General features: G+C 43.1%; 1 protein-coding gene across 3 annotated transcripts in view; it reads left to right on the top strand.

Annotated features, from left to right (window-relative positions):
• Positions 1–14,218, top strand: part of pum (pumilio) — a 63,124-nt gene that overhangs the window by 15,143 nt on the left and 33,763 nt on the right. For all 3 annotated transcript variants that reach the window (XM_034333850.2, XM_034333849.2, XM_034333851.2), the window contains one exon: positions 1,350–1,704. In XM_034333850.2, coding sequence (XP_034189741.1) covers positions 1,350–1,704 — 355 coding nt within the window. The remainder of the gene's footprint in view (positions 1–1,349; positions 1,705–14,218) is intronic.

Raw genomic sequence — 14,218 nt, 5'->3', positions numbered from 1 at the left:
TGTAAAGCAAGGCGATCGAGAAACGCAATAATGCTAACTGTCAAGGGCGTAGATGTTCTACCCGCGGACGATGACATCATAAGCCTTACCTATTCGGATGCTTGTTGTACCGTACTCGTACGCCATCTGGTGTTTCGTTTACTCCTTTCCTCAAACACTACATTACCGACACTATACAATACTTTCTCTTCTTTCTAATAACAATAATCATTTCATTCACCCTCCAACAGTAGACATTGAAAAGACTATAAATAAAATTTATTTTACAAAAGGAAAATGTTAAACTTTTAAACATTGTAGACATTTTTATAGCAACTACACTATATGTTAAAAAAGAAAATTTCCTTTTGTAATGTTTAGAGATATTATTCTCAAAACTGATTCATGATATTGAGCCTTCTCCTGCATCCCACAATACAATTGTTAGCGACGTTTAGTTTCTCAGGCTTCTTATGTAAAATTAAACGCGTTAACCACGCTTGGGTTAACAAACTTGAGTAAATAAAGCGAAATAAGACGTTCAAAGTCGTATAACCTGTTGTTTCTGCTTAAGAATTCCATTATGGTAACGATGTTTGTTCATCAGTATTGATCTTCATGGTTTTAGACATCACACTTCCTTTTTTATTTTCTGCAAAATCAGAGGTATACGTCTATTAACCCGAACATTGGATTATATTACACTGTAGTTATGTAAAACATACCGTTATACAAGGTTTTTTAATCACGTACTCGAGGAATCTTGCACGACAGGTTTTAGATGCTTATTAAATAAAATTATTCAAGCCATCGGTTGCTAGATTATTATTCTAAGTAACAGATAACCATACAAAGTATTTCATTGTGATAAAGATAAGCAGCTAATCGTGTTGGAATTACACGCAACCCTGTTCTTAATATAACAATGTAGAATGAAATATTCAGAAGGTAGAATAAAATATTTCTCAACACAGCCTTAAAGCTAAACATATATTTACTAGATATATAAATAATAACTGTATCAACTAATTAGGATCAGAGAGTTAATTATCACGCTTTATGAGACAATGTTGATTCTATTACGAATTCGTTGAAACGATGCTACCGAGGTAGCTTTATCGTATCATAAATATCAGGTCAGAAGGAATTTTTTTTTTTAATGCTCGTAACACCATCGTTAAGTCATGATTGATTTATGTACCTTCTGTTTTGAAAAGTGCAGCTGTTGAAGCAGTTTATACTTTCTCGTAAGCTGCTTTCGATTGAAACGAATCGGCGAAATGCATGAAAGTGAAGTATGGGAAGCGTTTACGAGATAGTCACATCATTTCTATTGAATCAGTAATCATTTATTTATTTCATTGTTCCAGTCGTACGCCAGGTAGTCGTCAACCCTCGCCAGGCGAAGAAGAGTTCCAGAAGAATGCAGCAGCGACCCTGGCTGTGAGCGCTGGTGGTGGCGGGGTCGTGCTGCTGAAACCCGGGGTCGACGTGGTCGGAAGCGAGGAACATTTCATGGCTGCTTTCGCCCCGGCGCCGCCTCATCATTTGCAACATCATCAGGCACCACCAACGCATCATCTTCAGCATCCGCATTCTCATGCCGCCCAGCTCTTTGGTGCACAGGCACCTCCGCCCCCGCAGGGTCCTCCGCCATCGCAGCAACAGCAACAGCAACAGGGACCCCCTCAGCCTCAAGACACAACCACTCACTTTGATGTACAGGTAAGTCACGACTTTATTCTGATTCTTTGATTCGACGAAACGAAGACGGACAGAAGATTGCGAATGTTCATACTGTCTGAGAAATATGGACCGAATCTCTTGAGGATTTGCACAGAGCAAGATGGAGTAATACCTGTCTGTAGAATTGTGAAGCTATAGGAAGTTTCAGTAGAGTTGAAGTTGTTTGAAGTAAGAAAGGGTGAAGGAGATTAGAAAACTCGCACGCTATCTCTGTTTAGAGAAGATTTATTTTTTATGCGAATCAATGATTTATACTGCTGATGGAGGGGGGCAACTGTAGATTTGAGATTAGTTAAAGGCTTAACTGAAAAAGATAACAGAGCACTTGTGCGATATCTATAGCCAGTGTTAATTGTTTTCTTATATCAATTAGTAAATTAGATAATTTCGAAGTGTGGCGCGATAAAACGCATTATCAGCGGATTCTCAGAAGTATATAGAAAATCTTGAGCAATTTTATTGTATCTCGATCGAAGGATTATTCCGTGAAGCGGGAAATTATTAGAGCGTAATAGAACTTCGGTGTTGTTGTTCTTGGACCAGACTTGGGATGATTTTAATGGATTATCGAAAGAATGTCTTAGCTGTTGGCTCACCTTCGAGTATATTTCGGCACAACGACAAATAAATCACTTACGCACTCGTAAATTGTGAAAGTAATTGAGGCCAGCTTACGCGTTCTAATCTTGCGCTGCAAGTTTCGTCCGGATTCAAATTAAGCCTGAACCGGTGACGATTCTTTTAAATCGATTAAATCGATTAAAGCTCGAGTTGTCTTAGACGAATGGAAATTTACATAAATATTTTCTTCTTATGGCTGTCGTAATACATCTTTCGGGTTACACGCGTAAACACGAGCCTCAAGGTTGTAAGATCGGTGTAACAGTTTCGCAAACGGTTGTATCCTTCTCTTTGGCAGTGTCGAGAACGCGGTACACTTTCGTGGCGTGTCGCCTACCGGAACTCGAGGTATCCATAGTGGTTCTAGATAGAGATGGTTGGGTATTTAAAGTTCCCCGTAGAAGATGATTTTGCCACGTGAAGGGCGTAGCTGGCGGCGTTAATTTAGCGATTGTACCAGCGACTAGGAAGAGGTTTATTTTTAAGCAGCCACAGTGCAGCTGATGCTAACGAGCGGGTCCAACCACCGACAGTACAGAGAGCAACCCCTCTTGTACGGCTTCTCGGACAGACTTCCTTCCTTTCTTTCGCTTTTCAAGTCGCGTTTCACTCGAGCGAAGCCTGATTTCTGTATCGAGGGGCGGAGCAGTTAAAGGAGTGACAATACCATGGACGGAATAGTTTCCTCTGCGATTTTCCTGGGTATATTCATTAGATTACCGGTATATTGTTCATTCGTTCGTTGCAGGTCGTTGGAAAAAGTTTATTTGTCGAAAGGAGTAAAAAGTTCTTTAGTCAAATGACCGATTTTGAAAGTTTAAGGGTCTGATAAGAATTGATGACACAAAAGTGTCGAAAAATAACACTTAAGTCGTATCAATTTAAAGAGCTTCGAGTTAGTATTGGAAAAAAGATTTAGTTTTCGAAGCTTCAGCTCGAGAGCAATTTGCAAATCGATCGAAAAGATAAAAAACGCTTTAACGAGTATAGCTTGCCACTCGACTGAAAAGGATCAATAAAGGGTTAAGGGTTAACACGTCGAACGCCGTGGTTAAAAGATGTCTCTCCTTCGTTTAGTGACTTTTTTAATTAAAATTATTTTTCATCTAAAAATACACCCTCAGCGTTGATTGTTCCATTGATTATTAATCGTTCTATTTGTTACTTCATCTCATTAAGTAAAATATTCATTGCATTTAGAATCCTCTTTCCTGCGATGCTATTAAACGCGTTAACGTGTTAATTATAGCAAAAGCTAATCGTAAATTATCACGAGTACGTGTTGCAATATAAAATATTTACAATGCGACGTTTATTTCCTTTTCGACCACGGCACTTGGCAAACCGTGGACGTTTACGATTTTCAATCTCGTTAATGCGTTCGCTTCCAGTGGCAATCAAAGTGCCGTTTCTCAAACTGTTATTCTTCTTTTCTTTCATTCTTTTTATTTAGAGCATGCCCGGAGGAAAAAAATAGACGTGTCACTTTTCGTGCTTGCGTCATTGTCAAGAGCTCATTTGCGAACACACCCGTTCGTATTTTTAACGTATCCCATCTATCCTTCGTTATCTTTTTCTTATAGAAACTTGAAGTTTGTAATTATCTTTCTTATAGCTTCGTAAATCAAAAGGATCGGTATCCTGTTGCAAAATTAGCTTTAAAAGCGATCGAACGTCTGGTGGTAACCTTGGCTCTAGGCTTTTATCCTCGAGTATCTAGTCTCTGTAGGACATAGAAATTTTTTTTTTTTTTTTTAGTCATATTCTTCTCTGTATTTTACTGGTTGAAAAAGGCCCCCCTTTTCATATTGGAATGGCTCGGTACGAACTGACAGGCTTAAGAGAGGAGGAAGCAGTAGGGGAATGGAGAACGACCTAGTCCTCCGGCACGGACAAACGTATAAATCACCCAGTGACAAGTTCTCGACATCTACTTGGAATCCTATTCAGAAAATAGAACGGACGATATACAGGCATCTCGGCACATATTCATATTTATGCAGGTTACAGAGGCTACCTGTCCGAACGTTCTATCGGCAAATGCATCAGAACGGCTTTCGTTACGAAACCGTTATTTCCCCGACATTCAGCAATTTTCTGTTACGTCAATGACACGCCGCCGCCTTGAATGTTTCCTGACAATATCCTACTCGAAATTCGGACGATTCCACGCCGCGTTAATGCCACTATGTAATCCTATCGTTTCACGAAAGAATCATCCGTACCTGAAAGGGTTGAACAATTTCAATAAATTGCGAACGTTTTGCCTTGTACCACGAAACGTTTATTTCCAAGTGGAAGATCTTTTTCTCCCCAAGGGAATCGACATCACGATTCTAGATTCATTCGAGGAATCGAAGCGCAACGTTCTCTCGCCGGAAGGCCGGTGTAAACTACCGCTTAACGAAACATTCGCGTTTTCGCACGTTTCGCGGTGATTTTTCGCGTAAGGAAAGTCTAGTAACGGGTCGTTTAAGTCGTACACTCGTGCGTACAAGATTCCGTTGGTGGAAAAAAAAAAAAAGGGGGGGAAATGGCAAATGAAAGGGGAGAAAATGCGGTGTACAAGTTGCTCTCGGGTCGTCCAACTCGTTTTCCACCTTCTTCTTCTTCTTCTCTCTACGTCCCTGTACGCGGTGTTCCTCCTCTCTTACGGGAAATGGTAGCCATCGTAGGCAAGCATTGTTCCCAAGCTATATGGCGGAGAGGGTAGAGGGATCGGTGGCTGCATTTTCCACGCGACGAACGAACCGTCGTGTGCACAGGTGCAGCTTGAACTCTCTGCCGTTGGCTCCTGTAATAATCTCTTTCTTCGTTCCACGTTCATTCTACCTTTTCGTTTCCGCACGCCTCGATGAAAACGCAAAATGTGTCGCCACAAAGCATGCATCGAGCGTGCGCTCGCGCGACATCACGAAGAAACGAGAGGATAAGAGAGGAGAGAGAGAAGGAAGGAAAAAAAAATTGCAAACGCGACGACGGGGGTTGCGTTTCGCCAACGAATTCGTTATATTTTTTTCCTTTCTTTCTTTTTTTTTTTTTTTTTTTTTTTTTTTTTTATTTCTCGTGGTGCGTTTTCCCTTCCGCAATTAGTGCCGCATTATGCGTCAAACTGGATTCCAAGCTTCTCGTATTAATTAACACGCGGTGGCTTTCGTCTGCTGCTGGTTCTGTACCGACGTTTTTCCATCGAGGACGTCGCCCGTTCAGACACGCGACGTATCCAACCCCCGCTCGAATAGACGGCTGTCTGATCTGATTTTCAGAGTCTCGCGAATTCTACACTGACTCTATCGTCCGTTTTCTTAAAACTTTCAGCTCGATCAAAAGTAGATTCTCCTCTTTGTAGCGATGCGAAATATTTTCGTTATAGCCGTTCCGCTTCGAAACGTAACACACATAAAAATAGAACGCTCTGTGCGCTTGCTTACCGGCGTTTATGCACGCGTGCTTGCCTCGGAACACGAGCATATGTGACGGTACGACCAAGTGCGTGCACTGTGCACGCATGAGACATGGCTGCCCTCTGATCGCGTTATTACGCGAACACTCGTGCTCGTCGGTGCATGAAGCGATTCCCAGACCTCCTCGTCTCTCCCCCCCCCCCCTTTTTTTTTCTCCCCTTCTTCTCTTCGTCTACTACTTTGACCCTTCCTCCTCCACTTGCACCACCTCCTTATTCTGCCTCTTCTTCTTCTTCTTCTTCATCATCATCGTCTATGTTCCTCCCGTCTTTCCCCTCGTTTTTCAACTGTTCTTGCGAACACGCGAAAAAGCAGGAAGAGGAGAGAGGAACGTTTAAAAGTGTGTACATACACGTAGACGGGCATCGGGTTGTTGACTCGGTGCCCATTCAGCATAAAGTGCAATGACTTCCTCCGATGAAAATCTGTATCATCGCCTGAAGGCAGCTAGTCTTCAGGGTAGCTCGTTCTCGCTTGCTGCAGTTCCGGTCAGACGAATTCTTTCAAGGAGATATCCCCCGTACCGTTCGCGTTCGACTTCTTTGTTGAAATATCGAGTTTCCTTCCTCGCCTCCCCCGCGTTTTTCGGCCTTTGATCCACCCACGCTTCCGTTAAACGATTTACGGTTCCCTTTTCTGACGAGCTGACAAATGTGCTGCTGCGCGTCCAGTCGTCCTCGTCCCCGATCGGCTATTGTTGCTAGGAAAATTTCCTCCTTAGATAGCTGCTCCAGACGATCTAAGGAGAGGATCCATTCCTGGCTTTTAAAGTCATCGAGAAACGGTTAAATGCAAAGTTGAGATTCCGCTTGGTCCTCGGTACAGATTGTTCTCGGATGCGTTTTTGGCCGACGAATCGATTCCGTTGCTTTCCCGAGCCACAGCTTTACAAATAATCCACTACCATCGCGTCTCGGATTGCCTGACGATACGGTCGAACAAGCCAAGTGCTTGTCACTCATTCGACGATATTTTTGGTACACTTACATAATCGGCCATATTTACGCGGTAAACCTTCCTCTAAGTCTTCTCTTCTCTTCCATGATTTTTCACGGTAGATGATTCACTTTGGCATTGGCTGCCACGAAAAACCTTAGATGTTTCTACCAGAATTGAAATAGATCATCTTCTTAACCGAAACCTCGTGTGTGTCGCGTGGTTTTGACAAATTACGATTGGTAGTATCGTTATACGACAAAATTTTCAATTTCCTATCATTTAAAAAATTTTTTTTTTAACTATCGATTGAATTAATGCAAGGACTTAGTTGACGTTAGCGGTAGCAGGTGGCAGGATACACCGATCCTGTCCAGTTTCTGCCAGTAAATTAGAACCGGCTTGGTTAGCTAATCAGAAACAACGGGGATTAGCAGATCCATGGTAAAGTAAGCGTGATAGAAGCGGAGGCAATTAGGGACGGCAAGAATGCTCGCGCCATTTCCTTACCTCGACCAATTACACCGTGCTTTCATCGGAAGGCTACACTCCAATTAGACGGCATAATCTAGTTTCCAAGCTATATACCTTCTGTAAAGCTAGCGTGTGCACGACGGATTTATTAACCGGCGATTAATTCGCCGGGTTTGTATCCTTCGTTTCACGACATGACCGTGATAATGACCGATTCATTTAGTTGAGTAATTAAATGGGCGCGGTATATTTCGCTTCTTCCATATCGGTAGAGCCCGTGCCCTTGGACGATATCGATGAAACACGCGAGCCGAAGAATATCTGCCAAGTTTTTCATCATCGATTTCTGATTGTCTAAAAAAGACTCCTCTGCTCATTTACTTAATTACATTTCGTTCTGGAAGAACGAGCAGGTAGATTACGCTGAAAGTTTTGAGAATTTGCCAGCCGAGTGAATTATGTAGCGCCATCTGTTGAAAGCTTTGGACGCAACTAAAGGGAACCAATAAATTCTGATCCAACTGATTGATCATTTGGCTATGATTCTCAAAACTTTCGGACTGCCCTACGTATATCATTTGGTCCTCATTTTCGCTACGAAATCATTCTCTCTTCGGATATATATATATATATATATTTTTTTTTAAATTCAAAGACGTACACCCCCTTCTATTTTTCTGGCACCTGTACGTCGAGCGAACGCGTTTCACCTCCCTGGAAGTTTATGTAAGTGTCTCGCACGTCGCGTTCGTCGACGCGGAAACGAAGCGAAGAGAGGAAGGGTCAAAGGACCTTACCACCTCCGGGACCAGTCTCTTGGAAGAGACTACGTCTCAGCAATTAAGTGGAAAGATCCGATCCTTCTAGCGTACCCGTTTCGCTGCCATGAATTTTCCTCGCTGCCTACTAACTGCTACATCGAATTTCGAAGACAAGAGGGCTCGTTTATTCGAGACACCCCGACTCTTCGTCGCGACAAATCTATTAATTACTCGTTTGACTTTTTCCTCTCAACTCTGTAATTCTCACTCTACTAAACTTTGCAGCGCTAAATATTTTTAATTAATAAGAAAATGTATACGCGGGGTTAATTTCCTTTGAAATTAGAATGAAATGCCAAACGTTAGAGGGTGAGGCACTCGGCAGCTATTAACCCTCTCGTGTTTTTTTTTTCTTTTTTTTTTTTGTTTTTTCAGCTTTCACAACATCAATCCTTTGTGTTTCACGGTATATGCCGGTGTCAGGCCGATTATTTCCCTAGAGACCGAAATTACCGCGTAATTCCTCGCTTCGCCTTCGTAAGCCCGTTAATAGGTCGTAGGTAAAGGTCAGGGTTGATGTTCGTTGAAATTCGACGGGTTATCGTGATTTCTCTCTGGTGAAAAAACATTTCTACCGTTTAATGACTCGTCGGGAATATTGGTAAAAAATCTGTGAAGAACGTCTGGCAACTGTTTCCATTGTAAACCAAAGCAGGGTGAAAGCTGTTCGATTTGCTTTTTTCGTTACATAAAACTACGATGCCACCCCCTCGTTCAGTTTTCGAATGATTAACCAACGGATCGTTGGAAACGAAGAGAGAGAGAGAAAGAAAGAAGGGATGAACTAGGAGTGTTTTTTTTTTTTTTTTTCTTTTTTGGAGTACCGTCGGTTCTGAAGTTTGCACTTGGTCACGATTTCAGGGCGTTTGTTCTTTGTTTCCAAGCTGAAGATGGGCTAGATATGTTCCATAAGGAAGATACGAGACGCGGAAGGGAAGGGAAGGGAAGGTGTGGTTCGTTGAAGGGTTGGAGGTGAAGGTGGAGAGGCTACTTGAAGTTGCTTTCTAGCCTAGATTCGAGTCCACGGGTGATCCGAGGTTTTAATTAGGGATCCAACAGCGCAGGCCACGATGCCCGTGTGTTCTTCTACGACTAATGATCTCTCTCGTTTCATTAATAACCTCCGGACCAAGTGTCATTTTCGTCTTGAGCCGTGTTGTCGCGTGACAAAGCAATATTAAAACTTCGTATTCTTAGCATTCCATTCGTATCACTCGTCACCGTCTCTGCTTCTCTCTTGTGGATTAATTAACACGATTCTTTGCACCAGTTGGCTCAATTTCAGCTGATTTTTATTTACATCAGAAAATGTCTTCTCACATTGTTTACGTATTTGACGGAGCAAACTTTATCGATTAGTCGTTAATAAGGATACAGTCAAAGGGTTGGAAAATTCCAAGTGTCGCCGGTTGATCGGCGTTTACCACCTTTTTATCTTCATTCCGAGGCTGTTTAAAAACCATCTATACGCGGTCTGGCGATTGTGGTGATCGTTTGTTGCACCATCGTTAGGGGTGCATGTGCATAAGCTAGTCCGAGCGAGCAACACGGTTCCAGCCGCGTTAGATACATTACAGAGACTATATTTACACGCGTGCCTCGTTCGCTTGGAAATTTTCTTCTTATAATAAAAAGATGATAGGGCGTTGCGGGCGCGCGTTGCTGTGTTTAGCGAGGGTTGCTAGGGCTCGACGAGAGAGAAAGAAGGGAGTAACGGAAAAGGACAGAAGGCACTTAACACGCGAACTCGCGTGCTAGTTCATCCCTCGGAATCTAGGGGTTCTCAACTTTCAATCTTTGATATTACGATCCTGTCGATCCACGATTCCCCGATATAATACCCCTGCTGTATTTAGAACAGGGGTCAAAGACATCGATCGAAAGTCTATGGTGAAACGAAATTCCTTCAACGTTTCGATACCTTTCAACTTTTCTGTACTTTATTTTGAAGAAACGAGGCAACTTTCTTTTTGCCACTTCTCAGACAGAGGGTAGGTAATATCGTGCTTTCACTGACCCCATTTTTTGTCGCGCGATATCGGCACTCCGGTTTAACGCGTTCATTAATTAATTCTTTGATACACCCCTTTTTCTTTTAAATCGATGTCTAGAATTTTTTTCAAGAGGTCTGCGAAAAGATTTTCGTTTCAACTTTCACCCTTCTATTCGTGGCATCGATTTTCCGTAAATATACGAGTCGCGGTGTTATAGTCGAATGGCTGCAAGGTGAATTACCATCGAGATACCGTGGGGGGTTTTTCTTTTTTTTTTAATTCCTCGACGAAAAGGGACAACGACGACGACTCATTGACCACACCTCCCTTCTGCTGCATGCGTGCTTTCCAACGACACGAACTTTGCGTAGCTCTTTTCAGAAATCAGGCTACTTTAACGGATATAGTGGCAGTTTGCTGGTGGTGCTGGTTGCCGTTGCTAATTCGTCTGCTCTGTCGCTCCCGTGTGCACGCATTTAAACACGATAACCCCCTTCTACCCCCCTTGCACGAGGCGGCTCTATATTCTCATGGGCAACCGTATTTGCTCGTTTACGTACATGGAAGCACGAAGTTTGCTGATATGTAAATAATAGCTGCATGCAAGCTACGGTTGGATAGGGGGTATGAATAGCCCTCTCTCTCTCTCCCCTTTCCGATTCCCTCTCCTCCTTTTCTTCGCCGATACATCGACGGAGCCAACCTCTCCTCCTTTCCTACTCTCTTTTTCTCTTTAATTGCTTCTTTTTCTTTTTTTTTTTTTTTTTTTCCCTATAACTATCATCCCTTCATCGGTTTTCTGCGACCAGAGTTCCCGTTTCTCTCGTCTCCGATCTACAGGGCGCGACAAAATTTCTGGTACCAGCGAGGAAATTAGTGATATTCGAGGTGAAACCAGGTCGAAGTTACTGGAAGAGTTTCTACTTCGAAATGTAATATTAGAAAATAACTTCTTCGCGATGCTCGAAGACTTTCAACTTTGGACTAGAGTTATAATTACTGTTTATGAAAGCGTAGAGAAGTTGTTAGAAATATTGACCCCGGTATTCATTGCGTAATTGTACGCTTCTAATTGATCATTCATCGGTTCTTACCGAGGTAATCTCGGCTTTCAATTGATCAGCTGCTGTAACAACACACACGAACACGTACCATACGTCTATTAACTTCTTAGTTACCGGAAGTCTATTAATAGACTTTACGATATCAACTGTTTTTGACTGAAAACATGAAAGTTTCGGATAGGTATACTCGTTAAAATTTTTTTTACTTGAAATTTGCCCTATGAAAAACAGGTAGAACTTTTGTACAGATCTAGGAGATTACGTAGCAATTCTGGTGAAATAAACAAAAACCCTACAATTCCAAGATATTTTTGCAGCGGTCTCATTTTGTAGCGGAAACTTTTGCCGCACCCTGTACTCCGCCACATTTCTCTTTCTTTCTCGATGAAGAATGAACTTCTTTTTTCAACTATTAACCACCGTCGTCTATCTTTCTCTGCTGTACTCCATCTCCACGAGGTTGTGTATTTTCCTCTTCTTCTTTTTTTTTTTTTTTTCTCTTCTTTTCTTTTATAACACTCCCCTTACCTCCAGTGGCCGCTTCTGTGTCGGTGGTTCCCATCTCCCTCTTTGTCACTCTCCGCGCAACTGCAACCCTTTGTATGTGTGTGTACGTGTGTAGGTTGTATCGTACGTGTGCGGCCGCAAAAGGGAAAAGGGGAGAGCTCCCTGTAGACAATAGGCTGTTGGCTACGGGCGACGACAATGTGCCTGCTGTGCAAGAAAGAGCTCTGCCGACGCTCTCGTTTCTTCTCCTCCGCGGCTCTCTTCCGCTCCCTTTCGGCTCTTCACCAGCTCTGAGAACCCTCGAGGTGGTACAGCGTACATCAAAATTAAGGCACGGCCAATTAAAGCCGCGCCAAACGCCCAGGCCTCTCCTACGGATCCTTTTCTCTCTCTCCTCTTCGTCTCGATCGCCCTGACGAACCCTTTCGCGCGATTCCACGGAACAGGGAGAACTTTTCTTTCTCTCTCATCTCGAGTGAAGAGGTGCGAATTCCAGCGAGAAACAAATGATTTTTCGGGGTTTCGCGATGGTATTTTAACCCTTTCGTGGGCATTCGGGTAGATGAACGCGCGAGAAATTCGTTTGGAGAGTGGAATAGGTGATCGAGACGAAGCGAGACGGTATTTGAACTCTTTCAAGTAAATAATGCAGCAAGTATCTTAATTGTTAACTAATGAAACTTTTATGATTTCGATTTATCGGTATCTCTAAACTCGTGTCTTTTTTATCTCAAATCCTTCACCTACGATGCCACCGTTTCGCGTTGGAATGTTTCCCAGCGAAAGGGTTAAAGTTGTTGCTGTTGCTGGTAATAATACGCGGCCAGGCTGCGAAGGCAGAGTCTGCAGCTTTTCTAAACTCGTCACAGCTCGACGGGAAAATCGATACACGCACGAGGAGAGCGAGAGAGAGAGAGAGAGAGAGAGCCGTTTACGTTCCGTACTAGTTCACAGTCAATTTATTGGCGTTTATAAGGCTTAATATATACACTGACTCAACGTCGTGGCGACTTAACAGAAAAAGCACAACTATGACATAATTAACACGAAATTGGATCATCGTTAACTGCAATTGCGACGCTGAAATGATTTTCCGTGAAACGCAATGATTTTTCTCTAATTTTATTAATGCGGCTGTCTCTTAATACATCGAACGGTACACGATAATATGGATTATTATATAAGGAAAAAGTTTGATGAGGTGGTAGAGGATTACATAAATTTTCAAACAAGTACATCGTCACATATTAAAGCGTGCTCGGCTTACAAGTTTTGCGGGGCTGCCGCGACCCCCATAATCCGAAGAAGGGTTTCGTGTAACCATTAAATATAATTATCATACGGTATAATCTAAATACATTTAAACTTCGGGAAGGATATACCTAGTTGAAATACTTTCATAAGTTTGTACACATAAAGGGGTAGAGTTTCAAGTCCAACCCTTGTTTGGTAGAGTTCGATCGAAGGGGTGAAACAATGCCAGGAGTATCATAAGCCAATTGATTTTATTTTTTTCTCTCCCCTTGTCGAAGGTACCGAGTTCCCGTATGTTTTTCCGCGTTACTTCTTCTTTTCATCGTTCTCCTACCATTCGACCCGTATCGGAATTCCCTTCCGTTTCGTTCAGAGACTTGATTCATCATACCGTCAGTGGAGGCGCATTCGTGTCACGGGAACACTGTACCTCCAGGGGTTGAAATTTTCGATCTTCGATCTCTCCTCTTTTTATTCGCCCTCCACGAGTACTTATCCAACATTTTATCTATCCTTGAAACGGATAAGCACCGCCACGCGGTTAAGGTGGCAAATTACGAAGGGCCACCATTTCATTCGATGGAAAAGGGTTGAAATCTCAGTATACCAGTTGGAGAGCACTCCTTTTCGTAGTCGAATTCGTTCTCTGCTTACTTTTTTTTCCCCCTCACCTGCGAACAAGTTTCCGATCTTCGTGCAAACCACTCGACAGGGGTACGAGCAGGGCCGTACTTTCGGCCAAGCCTTCTATCCCTGTTCTTGTCATCCGTGTGTACGTGTGTGGCACGGTACGAAAGGGGTAGTCATCTTCTTTTGAATCTCGTGAAACTCGCGTGCGCCTTTGTCTCACCCTCGTGCAAGTGCAGGTGGTCGGGGCGACAGGGCCGTACGCTGAAAAGCACTTGGAGAGAAGAGTGAAGCAGCGAAGAGGAGGAGGAGGAGGAGGAGGAGGAGGAGGAGGAGGAGGAGGAGGAGGAGGGAAGGGTGCCTCGGGGACAGGGACTTGAGGAACGTCTGTCAATATTGGAAATTACATGCAGTCTCGTGCTACTTTCACTGGGCACCTGAATTATTCAGAATAATCGTAGCCGCGACAACGGGCGCGCCGTGGATCAAGAGATCGCGGGACGCAGGATCCTCTCGAGGATAGACTTGTTCCCGAGGAGAGATTCATTTTTTATGAAACCATCCAGCTGTTTGACGTTATTAGTTCGTTGCATATCGAATGCAGGGAGTCTGACAACGCGAGGATACGGGAATGCACTTTTGTTTTTTAATCTACGTTCATCAAGTTCGATTAAATCTCCGGTCATCGACTCGTAATTACCAGTATCCCTTCCACGCTCTGCACGTTTCAA

The sequence above is a fragment of the Osmia lignaria genome, chromosome 2, assembly GCF_051020975.1.
Source record: "Osmia lignaria lignaria isolate PbOS001 chromosome 2, iyOsmLign1, whole genome shotgun sequence".
Taxonomy (NCBI): Eukaryota; Metazoa; Arthropoda; class Insecta; order Hymenoptera; family Megachilidae; genus Osmia; species Osmia lignaria.
Note: the sequence above shows the minus strand (reverse complement) of the source record. Positions and strands in the feature narration are given on the sequence as shown.